This window comes from Aphidius gifuensis, linkage group LG1 (genome assembly GCF_014905175.1).
Source record: "Aphidius gifuensis isolate YNYX2018 linkage group LG1, ASM1490517v1, whole genome shotgun sequence".
NCBI classification, from domain to species: domain Eukaryota; kingdom Metazoa; phylum Arthropoda; class Insecta; order Hymenoptera; family Braconidae; genus Aphidius; species Aphidius gifuensis.
Window position 1 is genome coordinate 26,019,083 of NC_057788.1, and position 19,772 is coordinate 26,038,854.

The 19,772-nt window shown below is 26.2% G+C and overlaps 1 protein-coding gene across 3 annotated transcripts; it reads right to left on the reverse strand.

The window, feature by feature from the left end:
- Positions 1-3: 3 nt before the first annotated feature.
- On the reverse strand, positions 4-10,247 carry LOC122857886 (monocarboxylate transporter 9-like). 3 transcript variants are annotated; one of them, XM_044160369.1, is made up of 6 exons: positions 4,221-4,678; positions 4,032-4,142; positions 3,107-3,956; positions 2,806-3,018; positions 2,588-2,714; positions 4-2,510 (listed from the first exon to the last, which is right to left on the reverse strand). In XM_044160369.1, exons 4-6 carry the CDS (start codon positions 2,939-2,941, stop codon positions 1,079-1,081), a joined length of 1,695 nt encoding a protein of 564 aa, XP_044016304.1. In that variant the 5' UTR covers positions 2,942-3,018; positions 3,107-3,956; positions 4,032-4,142; positions 4,221-4,678; the 3' UTR covers positions 4-1,078. The 3 variants fall into 3 exon arrangements, with proteins under 3 accessions (XP_044016304.1, XP_044016288.1, XP_044016297.1); XM_044160353.1 differs by lacking the exons at positions 3,107-3,956; positions 4,032-4,142; positions 4,221-4,678 and adding exons at positions 9,226-9,717; positions 9,959-10,247; XM_044160362.1 differs by lacking the exons at positions 3,107-3,956; positions 4,032-4,142; positions 4,221-4,678 and adding exons at positions 9,226-9,717; positions 9,925-9,943.
- Positions 10,248-19,772: the final 9,525 nt, after the last annotated feature.

Here is a 19,772-nt window from a genome sequence, read left to right on the forward strand (position 1 = left end):
ATATATTTATATAAATTATTAGTGGGCATGTGTGATTGAATTAATTTAAAAATTATTTACAAAATAATTTGAGTCAAATAATTGATTTTTTTTTTTTCTGTTTTTTTTTTTTTTTGTATATCTTATTTTGTTTATTATTAAATAAACACTATTATCACTTTTTAACAATGCATGAAATTTATCATTATTTAATTTTTAATAAAATGATAAAAAATAATCTATAAAATACTGTTGGTCTATTTGCAACGATTAATGCAAGGACATATTTTTATTTAAAAAATAAATGAATTAATGAATGATGATGAAATGCTCAAGTTTTAAATTTACTTTCTTCGTTATTTCGTTGTTTAAACGAAATTAATTTTATAAATTTTTTTACTTACATATAACAGTTATAATTATATTATTATTTTGACTTAATTAATTTATGTCAAAGATGTATTGACACATTTATAAATTTACAATCAAACTAAAAATATTTAATTACATCGTAAAATAATTGTGAAAATAACATTTTTTGTATGTTTTTTTTTTTTTCGTTTTTGAACCATAAACTTTTTTTGTTCTTTCAAAATATATATTTAAAAAAATTAATATATTTGCTCATTGTTAAGACACAATTGTATAATTTGTGCTAAAGTGTAAGTACTTTTCTATTTTTTTTTTTTCGGCATTTTATTTTAATTTTTTTTTATCTATATTTATTACATTATTTAATTACAATTAACAATAATAAGGCAATACAATTTTCACCTATTGTCTTAATGACACTCACACATTAAATAACATTTTTAAAATTTTTTTATTTCATTGATTCTAAATTTATTTATATTCTCTTCATCAATGCCGCTATTTTCTTTTTTTTTTTAATTTTTATAATTTATATACATTAAATTGAATAAACATTTTCTAAATTTTTTTTTTTGTTTATTTTTATATTTTAAATACCAGAAAGAAAATTTAAAAAAAAAAAAAATGGAAGAAATAATGGAGAGCATGAGCGGCAGTGAGAATTTTGTGTAAGAAATTCAATAAAAATTTCTTGATTAAAAAAAAAAAAAAAATTAATATTTTGTTATTAAACTTTGCATATTTGTTTATTTGCAGCTTGACGTTTTAAAAATGGCAAAAATGCCCACAATGATGCTCCAGCAATAAGTATGATACCTAAAATACTGAATATTGGTCCATAAGATCCAATAAATTGATAAATCACACCACATATTGGTGGTCCAACAAGTTGCAATATACCATTGACAAATAATGATATTCCATATGATGATGTTAATTTTTCAGTACCAAGCATATCAGCCATAATAACAGCTGTAACACCAACATAAACACCAGATGCTAAACCAAATATTCCACACCAAATTGATATAACACTATATGTTTTTGCTGTTGGTAATAATGCAAGTGATATACCAGATACAATAAGTCCACCAACAAAATACCAATGTTTTGGCATAATTTTTTTATCAGATAATGCTGAACCACCAATTCTACCAATTAAATCAAATATTGATACAACTGATAATAATAAACCTCCATCATCTTTATCAAAACCAAGACTAACTGCATATGCTGGTAATAATATAACAAAATTTGTATAACTAACGGCATTTGTGCTATTTGATATTAAAATTATGAGGTAAATTGGATCTTTTAATAAACTTAAATCAAAAAATTTTGTATCAATATCATTGTCATTTTGTTTTGTTGTTTTTTCTGGTGATTTTCTAAATGTATTTGATATTGCATTTAATGTTAATGTTGAAGCATGCTGTGGATGTAATGCTGATAGTGTTGAACCATGATATGGTGTACTAATATAATTAAATGATGATGTACTTGGTGATCTTGCTGTTGGACGTCTTCTTGATATACCTCTTTCTGGTACAGCATGAAGTGCTGGTGTACTATGCATTTGTCCAGCAATATCACGTCCAGTTGTTGTTGGCATACTTATTTTACGACTTCTACCTTGTACTGGTGTATTTTTATAATTTTCTAATGCTACACTTGATGCACTTTTTGGTACAACTGGTGGTAATTTATCATTTATATTTGTTGATATTATTAATGATTCATTAAATTTTTTTTCTTCTTCAGGTGATGTTACAAATACACCAATTGTTGTTATTTCTTCATCTTTTATATTTTCTCTATTATTATCATCATCATCTTCATATTCTTCATCTTCTTCTTCAACAAGTTGATTATTTTTTTTTACTTTTGGTATCCATATCATATGTTTTTCAACTGGTTCATATAGTAATGCACTGGCCCATACATTTAATGTAAGAGCACCCATTATTAAAACAGCACCTCTATATCCATATTCACGAAGAAGATAACCAAGTATTGGTGGAAGAAATATTGCACCAAGTGCACTACCTGATATACATAAACCATTTGCAAGACCTCGTAGTCGTAAAAAAAATGATGTAACTATGTAAACTGTTGGTGGAAATGATAGACCAGCACCAATGCCAACAAAAACTCCATAACTGAAAGGTACAAGAACAAACAAAACAATTTATATATAATACTAATTCATTATGGGATTATTAAATTAGATTATTACCTCACACAGAGATACAAAACTGAGTCAGCATAGTAACTGAGCATCATTCCAACAGCAGCAAAGGTACCACCAATAAGTGTAACTGTTCTATATGAGTACTTGACTGATAAAATACTTGAAAGAGGACCTGTAATTTAAAAACAAATAATATGCATTATTATTTAATCATAATAACAATTGGCAGTATAAATTTATTATTATTATTAAATATAAATTACCTAATGAACTGTAAAGAAAATAACATAAAGCTGGTATCATTGCAGCACTTGGTGGTGATGCTTCAAATTCTGTCATAAAAACAACAAATAATATACCAAATGATTTAATCATTCCAGGTATAAGTACATTAACCATTACTGCAGCAATAAGAACAAGCCAACCCCAGCCTCCATCCGGTGGAACCAGTTCACCTTCTGTTTTTCCATCATTAACTAAAAACAAAACCACATCATCATCATTATTTAAAGATCAAAAGATATTTTGTGTTTTTTTTTTAATAAAAAAAAATTGATTGATAACCTGAATTAAATTTTAATGATGCTAGAAAAATAATAAATAAATTTGTTTGTTTATTGTTTCAGGTGTCAATGAATTGGGTCAATTGTTAAAAAAAAAAAACCATGCATACTAAGTGTGACGGGTTCAATGAATTTCTTGATAGTATTTAATTTGTTTTTTTAATAATAATTAAATTGAAGAAAAAAAAATTTTTTTTTTTTCATTATTATTAATAATTATCTAGTAGACAATTATCATAATCATTGCATCGTATTTTTTTAATCCGTTTATTTTTACTTTTTTTAACTGTAATTATATCTAGATCATTTGTATCATGTCGAGATTTATTTTCCACACTGATGATATCTTTTTTATCACGTTTTTCAGTTGTAATTTTTTTTACATTATCAACATCATCATCAACAGCTTGTCTTGATTCATTTGAATATTCAGATTTACTGATGAGATAAACAAGTGATACTGATGATCCAAATATACCAATAATAATATAAGCAGTATCCCATATAAAATTTATAAAACATTTAAAAAATTCATTGTAAAATATGTATACGACAAGTAAACCAATAAACCATTGTCCAATTTTCGTAAATAATTCAGTATTATTATCATAAGTATTTTGTATTATAAATTTTGTATTTGATGTTGCAAAATTTGATAATTTTCTACATTCTTTTGTTGCTTTTGAGAGCCAAGATTCACCAGTTGTTCCAGCATGATCAACTGAATAATCAGGTGGACCACACGATGAACATTGTCGGAGCATTTTTTTTTTTTTTTCAAAAACGACGTTTACAGTTTTTATAAATTTTACCAACAACTGGCTGGTAGTTATTATTTACATTCAATTGATCTGTTTGAATAAAAATTAATTTAATTATTTGCATTTTTTTTTTTTTAAGATAAACTTGGGTAAAAATAGAACCACCTTGATGATTTAATCCAGAAGCTTTCTCATTACTTTTGCTGTTGATAAAATTATTTTTAAATTGACATTTACTTCCTATTTTTTTCATGTAAATTTCATTATTGTCGTCAACTATTTAACAAATATTTAATATATATTATTCAAATAATGCATTTATTTATTCATGTAATTTTATTCAAGTTGTTTTACCTCTTGTTTTATTGATTTTCTTGGTACAAGAATGTTTGTCTACATAATTAGATTTAAGTTGAAAATCAATCTTACGATTATTGATACAAGGCAAATATCTGTCTTCGTGCTCTTTATGACTCAACTCTTTATTTTTTTCAATATTTATATCAACTTCCTGATTATTATTATTATTTAATTTATTTATTTCCAATTTATTTGAATATTGTAAATTACATTTTATTGAATTATTATTTTTATAACCATATTCAAGTCTTCGTTTAAATATTTCAGATTTTTCAATTTTATTATTTTTACTTACTAAGTAAATTCCAAATGTTAAAATTATTGTTAATCCAAGTATCCAAAATTTCATTACACACTCTGTCTTTAAATACCAAAAAGAAAAAAAAAATTAATTTAGAATTTTTTAATTATAAAGAAAATAATATTCAATGACTAATTTATTTTTTTATTTTAAATTTTAATCAGACAACTTCATTATATATAGATTTTTTTATTTTTCAATTATTTTTTTTCAAATAAAAATTAACGGTTTATTCTGAGGTCATGTATTTTATGATATTATTATCGATTCAGAGCATTACTGATAAAAAACTGATATACCAATTGAATAAATTTTTTATCAAACCGCATTGCTTTAATAACGAAAGATATATTTTGTATTTTTTTTTTTTTTGAATTCTTATCATCCAGTAACAAGTTGTGAATTACTAAATCAAATCGACACTAATGAAAAAAAAAAAAAATATATAAAATTAATGCTAAATAGATTCCAGAAATTTTCCTCGACTATTTTTTTTTTTTTTTCATTAAAACTCATTTGTGTGGATGTTTGAAGGATAAACAGAAGGTTAAAGTAATGACCTACAGTATTATAAAAATAACAATTAAATTTATTTATCATACTTCAGCATTATTTTTATTTTTTAAATTTTTTTGCACAAAAAAATAAAAACAGTATGTATAAAAATATCAAGTGTCATTCTAGCTGACATATTCAATATAATTTAATAAACCGTGAAAATATTTTACACTGTTTAAAAAAAATAAATAAATAAATATATTTTGTAGTTATTTATAAAATTTTTAAAAATATTATTCAGTAATTTCGATTTTTGTATTTTAAAATACGAGCTTAGAGTTAAAAAAAATTACAGATATTTATCGGCTTTTATAATTCTGGCAAGAAATAACAGCCAGATGGCAACGAGTTATTCGATTCAATGATGATAATATGTACTCGAATATATATATTCAATTTCAAACAAGAAAAAATTCCATCAAACGGAATGTCAATCCTCCGAGATCCTTTGTCTGATTAAATTATAAAAAATAAATAAAAAACCCTGTTAAAAATTTAATCACAATAAAAAAAAAAAAATTGAATTTCAAACAATAGGCTTGAAGCTAATTATCATTAGCTTGTTGTTTTGCCTGTTGTTATTGATGGAATATTTTATTAACAAAAAGCCATTATGGCTTATCTAAAAATACAAAAAAATTAAACTTGATAAATGAGTCACTCATTTATCCAATAACAAACTGTTGGATAATTGAACTGGTAATAACGTCTCCCAATTTCATCAACAAACAAGTCAAGTAGTAACAACTCATCAATTGTCTCATCATTGAGCTTATTTTTCAATTTTTTATTTAAACCCACGAGTTATTTGCAATGACAATCTTTTGTCTTTTGCATTGACATTTTTCTTTTTAATTTTTATTTAACGGGAAATTTAAAAATAAAAAATACATGTCTCTTCAGGATAAAGAATTTTCATGTATTGTATAATTTTTATTTATTTATTATTTGTTATTGATGTCTATATTTTAAAAGAAAGTGAGTAAGCATTTATAAAGACAAATCAATTGTATATGCATCATATTACAAAACAATATAATTTTGTTCGAAATAATCAACTAAAATAATTACTCGATACTCATTCACAACGAGTCATAATAAATATTTTTTCTTTTGTTAAAATAATACTTTTATATTGACATTATTTATTATAAATATTTATTTTAAACAAGATAAGAATTAATATTTTATTATGATTATGTAGATAAGTTATTTGTCATAAATAATATGATGATTTCAATTAAAAAACATTGCCAATTATTTCTTCAAACAGACAATAAAATATTTTGTTTTATTATCTTTTTTTTTAATGAAATATTTGTCTGTCTGTTGATTTTTTTTTTTTTTCTTGTTAATAAGTTATCAGCAATAATTATAAATACACGTGTATTTTGCTCGATAAAATTTTAAAAAATTATAATCTTATACGTCAAATAAATGTAAAAAAAATTACATAATAGAAAAAAAAAAGAAAAACAAAGAGATAAGTAATACAAGCAGCTTCATTATACTCAATTTGCAATATTAGTTGATCGATGAAATATAAAATGATACATGTCCTTGTGTATGATCTAGCCAACATTTGTAAAACCGGTTATCTTATATCAAACTATTAAAGATTCTTTTGTTTCATATTACATTAGCCACATCAAGCTATCCCAATCACTACTTGGAGAAAAAAAAGGAGCAAACAAAGAACAAGCATTACTTTTGATATTTAACTTTGTAATTTTTGTAGTATTTTTTTTTATTTGTTCTTTTATTTATAATCATAATTGTCGTGGTAGATTTAACTGATGAATAAGCTACTGGATAAAGTGGGCTGATGAATGATGACGCAGACAACACATATTTTTGATGGAAAATTGCCAAGATAAATATCTAGATCTGAGTCTAGGTCCAATGTTCTTCTTTATGAAAAATTTCACTTAGTTATTCGAGGTCTTTTAGAAATAATAAAATATATATTTTATGATTGTTAATAGTATAAAGAAATATCTTGGAAATTTATAATCAACATGCTTTATTTATTAGAGGTCATGATCAACATAAAGACAAGACAATATTTCTGTACATTGCTGACAGCAATTTAATTTTTTTACTTTATAAATGGATGGATGAAAAATATAATAATTTCTATGCAGGTAAAATTTAAATTAAATTAATTAACTGATTTATTTATTTTGAATTAATTAATTATTATCATCGACAAATGTGTAATAAACAGTACACGTATATGAAATATATAAATGAAGGTTTTAACATTGAATACAAGGTTGCAGTTGATCAATGCTAAACGTGCAAGAAAATTGAAAAATATAGAAAAAAAATTATAATCAATTTTATCAGGTTTATTTTTTTTATTATTAAAAAATTATTTAAATATTTATTTATATATTATTTTGTTGATTAGAAACAGTGGATTTTATCTGTGTTAAAAAAATCATAACAGTATTTATTTTTTTTTTATATTAAAAATATATTATTTGTTATATTTTTTATTTTAAATTTAGAAATGATTATTCACCAATGTTTAATGTTCAAACAAATATATTATATAAAATTTTATGAGACTTGCAGTGATCATCATACCGGAAATACTAACATCCTGCTGAGCCATTCCATCAGAATTTTTGATATTTAACAAAAAAAAAAAAAAATGCTGTTATCTTTGCAATATTTTTATGTATGCATAAATCATAAAAGTAAAAAATTGACTAATATATTTTTGCTCAACTAAAGACATGCAATGTGTTTTTTTTTTTTTTTTCAAATTCAAAAAAAATTAGGTCAACATTGCATAGTCCTCGACCTCGTATTCCAGAAGAAACAAAAAATAAAAAATCTCATTTAAAAGAAAAAAAAAACTACTTCAATGAAGTAGTATTAAAAAAAGTCATATATTAATAAAGAAAAATCATCAAAAATTGGAACAATCAAGATAATATATATATATTTGACAGCTATAAATCAATCAAACATCCCCTTGAATAAGAAAAGTAGGGAGTGAAAATGAAAAGAGCGACCGATCGTTACTATCGCCGTCAGCAAAACCTTGTTATCGCTTGAATTTCAAAATAACAAAATTCAAAGAATAATAAACAAATAAAATTATTCAAAATACATATAAATTATTATATCCAACTGGTATCATGTCGATCGATCAAACAAGCATTCAAAAATAACAATGTCATGTAAATAAACGAACAAATAAATTTAAAAATTATTCTTTTTTATTGAAAGCTTTTCATGAATCATAATACAATTTTATTTTTATAAAAATTAATCATTAGCTATAATTAACTTTCGATGAAAAATAATTTAAATTATATTTTCCTCATTTGTATATGGCAGAATGAGGAAAAACCGTGGATTATAATTTGAGCATGTTGGATTATGATCGGAAAATCTGTGTGTATTTGCCAAATAAATGCACCATAAAAATATTATTAAACCGTGAGATAGCGCTGAACGAGTTTGCGCATGGTAAATGAAAATACTATGTACAAATTGAAAAAAATAAATAATAATAATAAAGAGATGTGAGCCCGGACCATGGACAACCAGCTACCCTTGCGAATTGAGGGTAAAACTGAAAAGAAAATAGAAAAAGACAGAGAGAGAAAGAGACCAAAGGAAAAAAGTCTTGAATTAAAATATAATTTGAAAATGGAAAGCATAAGATGTACACAGTAAATATGGAAAAAAAGAGGAGAACTTGTCTGGGGTCAATGACCTCATGAACGACCTTGAAGTAATTGACATCTTCATAATTTACCAATGACAATTTCGATCAATAAAAAAAGATAAAAAAAATGGAAAAGCAAACGTCTAGTGTATGTATATATAATAAATAAACAAATCAATCAATCAAATTAATAAATAAACAAATAAAATGAACAAAATGCTCCTTTTTATAAATTATTTTTCCATAAATTAGTATTTTTTTTTTTAGTCATTGCTTGGCATACACTCATGACAGATAATTTTTTTTATATTCTTATCATGATTAATATGATGATTGATTTATTGATAAATTTTATGATTGGAAAATGTAGATTAATTAATTTCTTTGGTAGTATGAAAATTTTAAAATTTTCCATATAAAAATAATTAATTTTTTTTCTTATAATAATTTACCTTGTTTTTTTTTAGCATTTCCATTGAGTATTTTAATCTTTTTTTTATCATTTTTTAATATTTTTTTATATTCTCCTCTGCCATCCTTGTCTTTTCCAAATTTAATATTGATTCCATTGTCCTGATCTTTATCGTTCTGCATTTTATTATTTCGAGTCAAAAAAAAATTCACAAGATCCACAAAATATAAGATGTTTTTGTTTTAAATTAATAAATTTAAAAAATAATTGTTTAATAATATAATATTAATCATAATTTAAAAAAAAATAAACAAAAAAAAAAAAAAAAAAAAAAATTTAATAACTAAAATAATCTATTGTATTTAAAAATTTTCATTGAATTTTAAAAAATGCAGTCTCGTCTTCTTCGTTGGCCTCCTCGGAGTTCATAGACTCCAACTTGCGCCAGCACTCGCACCTTTTTCTCCGCTGATGGCAACACGACCGCCCTGAACCACACATAGACCCGGTTGTTATTTGTTCACCCGTCAAACTTTAATAAAAATATATTTTTATTATTTTATATTATATTTATTTCAAGTTCACAATATTGCTTTCAAGTTCACTCCAATAAAATATAAATGAAATGTATTTCTTTTTAAAATTACATAAAGCAAAAAAAAAAAAAATTAATTTTTATTAACAAATTATCTATTTATAACAATTATTAATAATTATTTATGTCAAAATATTAATATACATTTATGTGTATGACTTTTACTCAATTAACTCACTTTTAAAAAAAAAATTTAATTTTTTTATTTCTTTCGCTGATTGGTTTTTTATTTATATGCTTTTTTTTTTTTTAATCAAATGAAAATAATGATAAAAAAAAAAAAAATGAAAAATAATAATAATAAAAAGATATAACGTGGGTTGTGTGTGTTAAAGTGGATAGACTACGAGCAATAGAGACTAAGCAATGTGAACAGTAAACCGAGCAAGTTCTTTGCGCACTGACTGACGAAGTTGATGTCTGTGGTGGTGCTCTGTAGTGAATCGACGGGAGTAGCCGAACTACGAGGATGTATATTTTTTTTTCTACATATATATATTTGTATATACCAATACACAGTGGCCCACGGGATATTTAAACTCTTGATATATCTATACACAATCAGCTGTGTATATCGTTTAGTAAGTGGGGAGGATTCCTGTATACACTCCTTCTTTATAATCACCCCCTCAACACCTGAAAATATTCCATCACCCAGTCGAACCAAACGATCATACGATAAATTTTTTTTCCCCTCATTTATCTCATTTCCTTACCAATCGGAGCAAAAAAAATTTGAAATTCACAACATTAGAATATAAAAAACTAAACTATTTTCTGTTATCAAGTTTTTCTTTTTTTTTTTTTCGATTATAATATTGTAGATAAAAATTTCGATTAGAAAGAAAAAAAAATCTACAATGTCATTTATTTTTTTATCATTTTCAACAATTTCCCTAGTGGATTATATTTTATTATTATATTATGCAATTCATGTGTGATAATAATGTTTAATGCATGTAAAAAAATCGAAGGTTACGTGATAATAATTTACTTGGTAATTATTAAAACGTAATAAACAGGAGAGGAATTTTTTTTTATGTTATAAATCAGTTTTATAAATATTTATTAAAGAAAAAAAAAAAAAAACTTGTATTTAGAGATAGGGTATAGATAAAATCAAATATAGGACATTTGAAATTTATTCGTAGAGGTTTGTAAAGAATTTAAGCGTGAAGGTGATTAAAAATAAACCAAACTGTCACTGTCATCTGATTTTGAACTAAAAGTATATGTACGTATGCGCATTGTTTATAAATGTTGTATATGCAATGTGCGTAATGCGTGAGTTGAATTAAAAATTCAGCATATGTAGATGCCAAATAATTCAGACAGCTGTCAATAGTAAATTGATAAAAAGCATAATATTGACGATGAGAAGAGACAATTTTATCAATTTATTTAATGATAAATTTGCAGGATAAATTTACAGAAAAAGAGATAAACTATTTAATTTGTTGACTGATGGGTTAATTGTGTGAATGATCAATTAATTTTATTTTACATGCATACTCGACTTTTGATCATTTTGACCTCTTGAAAAAAATAAATAATTAATAACTATTTGTAAAATATATATATTGTCAATTTAATTGACGCTATTTTTTTTCTTTTTTAATTTTTCAATTTTCCTGTTGACAAACAAGTAATTAATCTCATGACTTGATCTATCTATAACAAAGTTCATCAACAGAGAAAAAAAAATATGTGTTATGACAAAGTTTTAAATGTGATTGTTTGTGTGGTCAAGGAAATTTTAATAAAATTGCAAATGATTGCATTAAAAAAAATTAAAAACGTGTGGAGAAATAAAATTGATATAGCAAGAGAATAATTATTTTATGACCATTTTAACAATGAATACATGACAATAAATAAAAAAAAAAAAAAAATGATTTATACACTGCAGCAAGATCATCTTGCGTATGACGCGTGACTAGATATGCATCGATAATAAAGTATCTGTTACGTGAATGTAGTGCGTTAATAAAAAAAAAAAAAAATTTTAAAATTTATAATTTAAAATTGTATTTACGCAGTTGATTTATTATCGAATGATATGTCCTGGTACTGCTGGTGTTTACTTGTCAACCAGGATAACAATTATGTAAAAAAAATAAAAATATATTTTATTTATTGTTTTCATGCATAGCAAGATCAAGCTGAATTGTTGTTCAGATTGTTTGAATTTTTCAAAATATAATTAATAATTTTTTTTTGATAAACAACATATAAATTATTGATTATATTTGCAATACTTGATGATTTTTATGACGTATATGTTCTTTAACATTCCTGTTCTATTTTTTACATAAATTTTAATATATGACTTATAATCAGAAATAATTTTTTATTTTTAAAATCAGTTGATGTTTTTTTGTTGAACTCGCATTTATATTATCATAGACATTGCAGAAATTTTATAAGACTGATGGTTACGAAGATTGTTCATTTAACAAAGCATCGTAGATAATAATTTTCTGAATAATCAACAATCGATTTATTATTCATCATAGAAAAATGAATTGCTTAAACGTCAATTTGACTAAACAGCTATTCATTTGATAAATTAAAATTAAAAGAAAAAATAGAAATGTTTAGGTTTTTTAATTATATAAAAAATTAAACATTGTTTTATAATAATTTGATATAAGTTTGAAATAAAATAATCTTTAGTGTAAGAATTTTTAATAGGCCTAAAAAATAGAATAGATGTTAAAAAACAAAAATTTGTGTCTTTTCCACGTCACCCAAGAGGTAAGACACTTGACTCGTTTTTTTTTTTATCAGTGGTTTCTCCTGTAGACCTAATCCACTGAGATTATACGCACGTCATCTAGCTGCAGCTAGAATTATTTCATATACGGATTTAAAAGTTTCGATTTCGCTCGCATAACAGCAAAACAAGTACTGATCAGTCGACGCAATTGTGAAAAAAAATAAACGAAAAAAGGCTTGATTCACTATGCCACTATCACTCGCTGTGATAGGACATTTTAGGGTTTGATTCACTATGCCACTATCACTCGCTGTGATAGGACATTTCAGGGTTTGATTCACTATGCCACTATCACTCGATGTGATAGGACATTTTAGGGTTTGATTCACTATGCCACTATCACTCGCTGTGATAGGACATTTTAGGGTTTGATTCACTATGCCACTATCACTCGATGTGATAGGACATTTCTAAGCTTAGTTCCACTTAATTCACTATGCCATTATCACTCGCTGTGATAAGACATTTCTACAAGCTCGATTCACTGTATTTCATTATATGATACTCGATGCTGATTCTAAACATGTGATCCTTTTGTATCCGAAATATGATCCTCAAGAAACAGCAGATGACGAAGTCTTGAAAATTCTGAAACAAATAAAATCAGCTTCGAAATATTAAAATCGTGTCAAACATTAAAAAACTTGAAAATTTCAAAACCCTGAAAAACATAAAATCCTGAAATATTATTAATACATTATTTGGAAAAGTGCATATAATATCAAATGAAAAAACCTTATAAACTAACATACATCGGGATTAGAAAAGGGTGATAATATTTATCTATTATAAATTATCACGATAGATAATAATAAATCCTAATCACCCCCGTCTACTCTGTTTGAGGAAGACAGGGTCAATTCATTTTGACTTTTATACTAACGACATTTAATTTGGCATAAAAATTAAATATAATTATTTTAAAAAATCAGTCAAAATAAATTTATACAACAAATCAAATAATATATAGTTTGGAACGACAAGAAGCTTCAAAAAAATATAGCATACATTTTTTTGTAACTTCAAGGATATTAAAGCACTTTTCTGGGATAGGTTAATAATTACAACTAGTCGGTCTCGATCTAGAGGAACTTATCTTATTACAGCAACCAGCAAAATTCTCAAAGGTAGTCCAGGTAGTCTCCAATAATCCAATTAAATTCTCTCAGCTAAGCCATGTAGAAATCGTCAAGGTAGACCCGAATAATCCAATAAAATTCCTCTCAGCTAAGCCATGTAAAAATCGTCAAGGTGGATCCCAATAATCCAATAAAATTTGTCTCAGCAAAGCCATGTAGAAAACGTCAAGATAGTCTCCAATAATTCAATAAAATTTTCTCAGCAAAGCCATGTAGAAAATGTCAAGGTATATTCCAATAATCCAATGAAATCCGGTTAATTTTCTCAGCAAATAGCCAAGTAGAGGCGTCAATCCATACATAAAAAACTAATTCATTTTGTTAAATCCCGGAAAAAAAAATGTGCACAGTTTTCCCAACATTGCCCAGGATGCATCAGAAGGAGCACCTGCATAATTTACATGCACTTTTATGTTAAATATCGTATGATCATATGTTTTTCGATAAATAAATTCTCCCCACAAATACGTATTGATTGATTGATATTTTCAATTTTGTGACGCGAATAGAGTACAGTTTTCCCGACATTACCCAGGATACATCACAAGGAGCACCTGCATAATTAACATGTACTTTTTATAATAAAAACATCGTGTCATCATATGTTTTTCAATAAATAAATTCTCCCCTATGAATACGAATTTTCTTATCATTTTAAAACTAGTCACGAAATAGAGTACAGTTTCCCCGAAATCACCCAGGATACTCACATGGAGCACCTGCATAATTAACATGTACTTTTAATTGTTTATCATATTTTCAAGTTCGAGACGCAAATAGAGTACAGTGTTCCCGAGATTACCCAGAATACTCACATAGAGCACCTGCATAACTAACATGTACTTTTAATCGTTTATCATATGTTCAAGTTTTTTTTTCTAATAAATTTCCCACAAACACGCAATCTACATGCAATTTACATATTATGCAAATACTATTTTCAAATTTTTAAAATTAAACATTTTTTCTAAAAACCCGCACTAGCTATACCCAAAAATTCAAAGCCATTATTAAGTAAACCCATAAATATTATACATATAGTTTAGCTAACATCGAACATTTTTCAAAACTCTAAAACGAAAAAATAATAAAAAAACCCCCATGATATTTCACGAAAAAGATGCGAATAAGCAGTGAAGCAATGCCTTCTATACGCAGTTGCGGCGCAACCCTTGCTTGGCTTGGGCAGATTACTTAACGAAACAAATCATTGGATCTAAGATACGCTACGTATGTTTACGTTAGAGATCAACTTACCAGTTAATTAGAAATGAGCATGGATGACACCCACCGCCAACCAGAACCAATAAATGACTTAAGAAAAATTTAGCTGGGCTTGAGAGTATAATAACTTCGAAAAGTTATCGTCGTCAATCTGCCAGGATCTGACAGCCAGCTAAATTTTAATTAATCAAGCTAAGATTGGGGCAGAATTTCTCGATTAAACTCACCGTACCCTGGACCGGTAAGGACTTAAGAAAAATTTAGCCGAGAATCATAGAATAATAGAATTCTGTGTATTTGATTACTCATACCAGTCTGCGATTGGTATGTCAGGTAAATATTTTCAAATAAATCACTTAGCTAAGAGTAAGGGCAAGAAAACCTTGAAAAAATGCCATTCATTCCTCATGACTAAAGTCTCACAACAAATTTTTTTTAATTTGCGACTGACACAATCAACTTGGTTTAATAAGTACACAATTGCTTCAGCTGTCTCGCGTTCCGACCAGAGGCCACAGATAATCATATTGACACAACGTAGCAGCTGCATGCTAATGAATATCGCATAGTTTTCTATGAATTCGAGAAATAGTTCAGCTGAGTTTGGGTGCAAGTTGACTTCAGAAGTCCAGTGATCTGTCTGAGTAACTGCCGCCATCCTGCCCGGTGAATACTTCAAGTATATCATTTATCACAAAATAGGGGTAGACTAAAGACTCAAGAAAAATTTAGCTGGGCTTGAGAGCTAACTGCAAGAGTTGTTGTCGTCAAACTACCAGAATCTGGTAGCCAGCTAAATTTTCGCGAAAAATATCAAAAAAAAAAAATAAAAAAAAAAAGGATTAATTACAAATGTATCGATTTCAGTAAAACTATATATATATATAAATTTATCTATTATTGAATTGAAAAATTCCCCGTACAAAAATCGATTGATGAATATTTTTTATTCTGTGACACAGAGTACAGTGTTCCCGAGACTACCCAGGATACTCACATAGAGCACCTGCATAATTAACATGTACTTTTAATTGTTTATCATATTTTCAAGTTCGAGACGCAAATAGAGTACAGTTTTCCCAATATTACCCAGTTTACTCACATAGAGCACCTGCATAATTAACAAATTTCTTTCATCGCTTATCATATGTTCAAGTTTTTTTTTCAAATAAATTCCCCCTACAAACACGCATCGACGGATATTTCTGATTTTGTAACGCAAATACAGTGTATAGTACAGTGTTCCCGAGATTATTTGTATCATATGTTAACGTTTTCTTAAAAAATAAATTCTTCCTACAAATACGTATTGGTTGATATATTTTTCATTTTGTGATGCATATAGAGTACAGTGTTCCCGACATTACCCAGGATACCCACATGGAGCACCTGCATAATTAACCTGTACTATTTCAATTAAATTTTTTGTAGTTTGATCATCAGAAAATCGTTTCCCCCAAAACGCACGTACTAGTTGATATTTTCGAAATATATGACGCAAATAAATTATAACGCTTCATGTAATTCAATTTGTTCCCCAAAAAAAATATTTAACAGACTTCTTGGCATTAACCAGGATGCACCACGTGGAGGTCCTGTCTGTCCTAGCATCCCATGATCCCCACGTACACACTGAATGATTCTAAATGATTTTATTATAAACTAAAAACTCTATTTTGTCCCTTGTGCAACCCTCAACCCCAAATACTTCAAGTCAAATGATAATTTATACTCAAGAATATAATGAACTGCCATAATATTAAAATAAATTTATTTAATTAATTACTCGAGAAAGAGAATTTAAAGGTATATTTTATATTTGTCATGAATTTATTTTATTTTTAAATTATCTACGTATCACTCATTATTCTTTTAAATTTATGAAGCAAGTAGTAACAAAGTAATCTTACTGGAAAGTCATATTTGATTAAAATTCAATATTTATATTAAGATAAAATTAATTACAAAATTTTCAAAATTAATGCAAGCTTTTAGAAATATGATAAAATAATTATCCAATGAATTTTTTTACGCAATAAAATTCAATTTATATTTTTATTTAATTGTTTTTATTTCAATAAAAAAAAATCGTGCCCAAAATTTAAATACAAAACGCAAAATAAAAATGTTTTATTGGAAAAGTGCTCTAACGTCAAATAAAAAAAACCTTACACACTAATATATATCGCAATTAGAAAAAGATGATAATTTATTTAGTATAAATGATATCACAATCGATAATAATAAATTCTAATCACCCCCGTCTACTCTGTTTGAGGAAGACAGGGTTGACCCAGTTTGACTTTGTTTAAAAATTGAATTTAATTAATGAAGAAAAAAAAATAGTCAAAATGAATCGAAAAAACAAATTAAATAATACTTTGGAACGACAAGAAGCCTTAAAAAATATAACAACAATTTTTTAAAACCTCAGGGACATTTAAAGCACTTTTCCGGGATGGGTTAATAATTTCAACTAGTCGGTCTCGATCTAGAGGAACTTACCTTGTAACTGCACACTGCAAAATCCTGTAGAAGTTATTCAGGTAGACTCCAATAATCCAATAAAATCCTCTCATCACAGCTATGTAGAAATTGTCCAGGTAGTCTCCAATAATCCAAAAAAATCACAGGCACTATTTCACTATCACTATCACGAACTTTTAAATTATTTAACCGAAAAAATTATCTATATTAATTTAACACTTGCACATTTTTTTTTTTTATATTAAAACACCACTTGTTCACGTAGAATGTTCACTTGTTAATTTGAAATAATTCTAAATAAACTTCTAAATTAATTTACCGGACGAAAAAATTAAATCAAAAAAAATTTTCCAAGGAAAAACCACGAGGCTGCACGTGTTTCGAAAATTTCTAACCAAATTTATTTTAAAATACCGAAAAATTTCAACCGGACTGCACGAAGAACGAAGACGAACTGAAAAAAATTAATCGAATCGATTTTCTATGACTCTACTATCTGCTGATGAGTCACCGGTTAACTGCGAGAAACGTGTGTAAAACACGTGCCGGACAGCTTAGCGTAGAAATGAAAGAAACATATGCTTGGAAAAATTTTAAATGATAAATTATAATTATGTAAAACTTTAAAATATGCTAAAAAAAATTAATTGTAAAAATCACGACAGAAAAAAAATATATTATTTTAAAATTTAAATGTAAAAAAAAATTAGCAATATTTTAATAATAATTATTGGTTTTCCACGATAATAGTAAAAGAATATTTGCATTTACCTTCAACTTGCACTTTTTTTTTTACAATTAAAAAACAACGAGTTAATCTACACAAATTATTTTACCCGTACAATTTTTTTTTATCCAACAATCGAGAAATTTCGTTAATTGACTAAACACTTGCAATTTTTTTTTTCTGAAACCGAAAACCACGAGGCTGCACGTGCATTAATTTTAAATACTATTAGGTTAAAACTTTTAAAACTATTTCACTCTATTGAAAAAATCATTTACAAAAATCTAACACTTTTAATTTTTCTTTTCTAATGCACGTGCAACTACTTCAAAGACTTCTAACCGTATCCTAGCATCCCATGATCCTCACGTACACGATTCTGAATGATTTTATAAAACTAAAAACTATACTTTGTCTTTGCCTTGTGCAACCCCCAAACCAACACCAAATAATTTAAGTCAAAGGATAATTTATATTAAAGAATGTAATGCACTACCATAATATTAAAATAAATTTATTCAGCTAATTACTCGAGAAAAAGAATTTAAATGTATATTGTATATTTATATTATGAAATGATTTTATTTTTAAATTATTGTATCAACCCGTTATTTTCCCAAATTTATGAAGCAAGTTGTAACAAAGTATTACTACTGGAAAGTCATGTCATTTGATTAAAATTTAATATTTATATTGAAATAAAATTTGCACTTGCAATTTTTTTTTGTTTTTGAAACCGACAACGAGGCTGCACGTGCAGTTATTTTAAATACTTAGGTTAAAATTTTTAAAACTATTTTACTCTATTGAAAAAATCATTTACAAAAATCCAACCCTTATAAACTCTTTTTTTCTAATACACGTGCAACTATTTCAATGACTTCTAACCGAACTTTTAAAATTATTTTCAAGCCCGAAAAATTGCTGCTGACTCCGCTGCAGCCAAAGACTAACTAAATTTGTCTACATCGTCTACATAGGCCTAGTAGCCGCTTCTATCTATGACTAGCTCTGTCTATGAGTCATCCCTTATCAGTAAGCAACATTTGTCAACTCAGCATGCTGCAGCATGCCGTCCATATGCACAATGTCCAAGTGTAAAAAAATGCATTTAATTATTTTAAACACATGTAAATATGTTTCCAAGTGTGAAAAATTATCTATCTTGACAATTTATTTAATGTTTTTCTTATTTTAATTTTATACGAGAATTATTAAAAATATTATTTAAAATCTATCAAATTTTAACGAATATAATTTTAATATCACGGATAAAAATTAATTTTAAAAATATTGCTCAATGATCAGATACATACTATCTACTGTATGCTTGCTCAGTATAGATCTGTATATATATTTGCAACAAAATTTGTTTATATATTTCATATTTAAAATTACAAAATTTTATGTTTTTAATATTAAAAAAAAATTATTTTACTATTATCCTATCAGATACATACATCGTATATATTTGTCGTTGTATATATTTGTTTTGAATTCAAAACATAAGCGGATGTTAATTTAGAAAAAAAGTAGTCCCGTTTTAGTGCTAGTAACTTTTCCAAGATGATCGAGAGAGACCTCTATATACTTCTTGACAGAAACAGACAGAAGTGAGAGAAATAGAAAAAAAAAA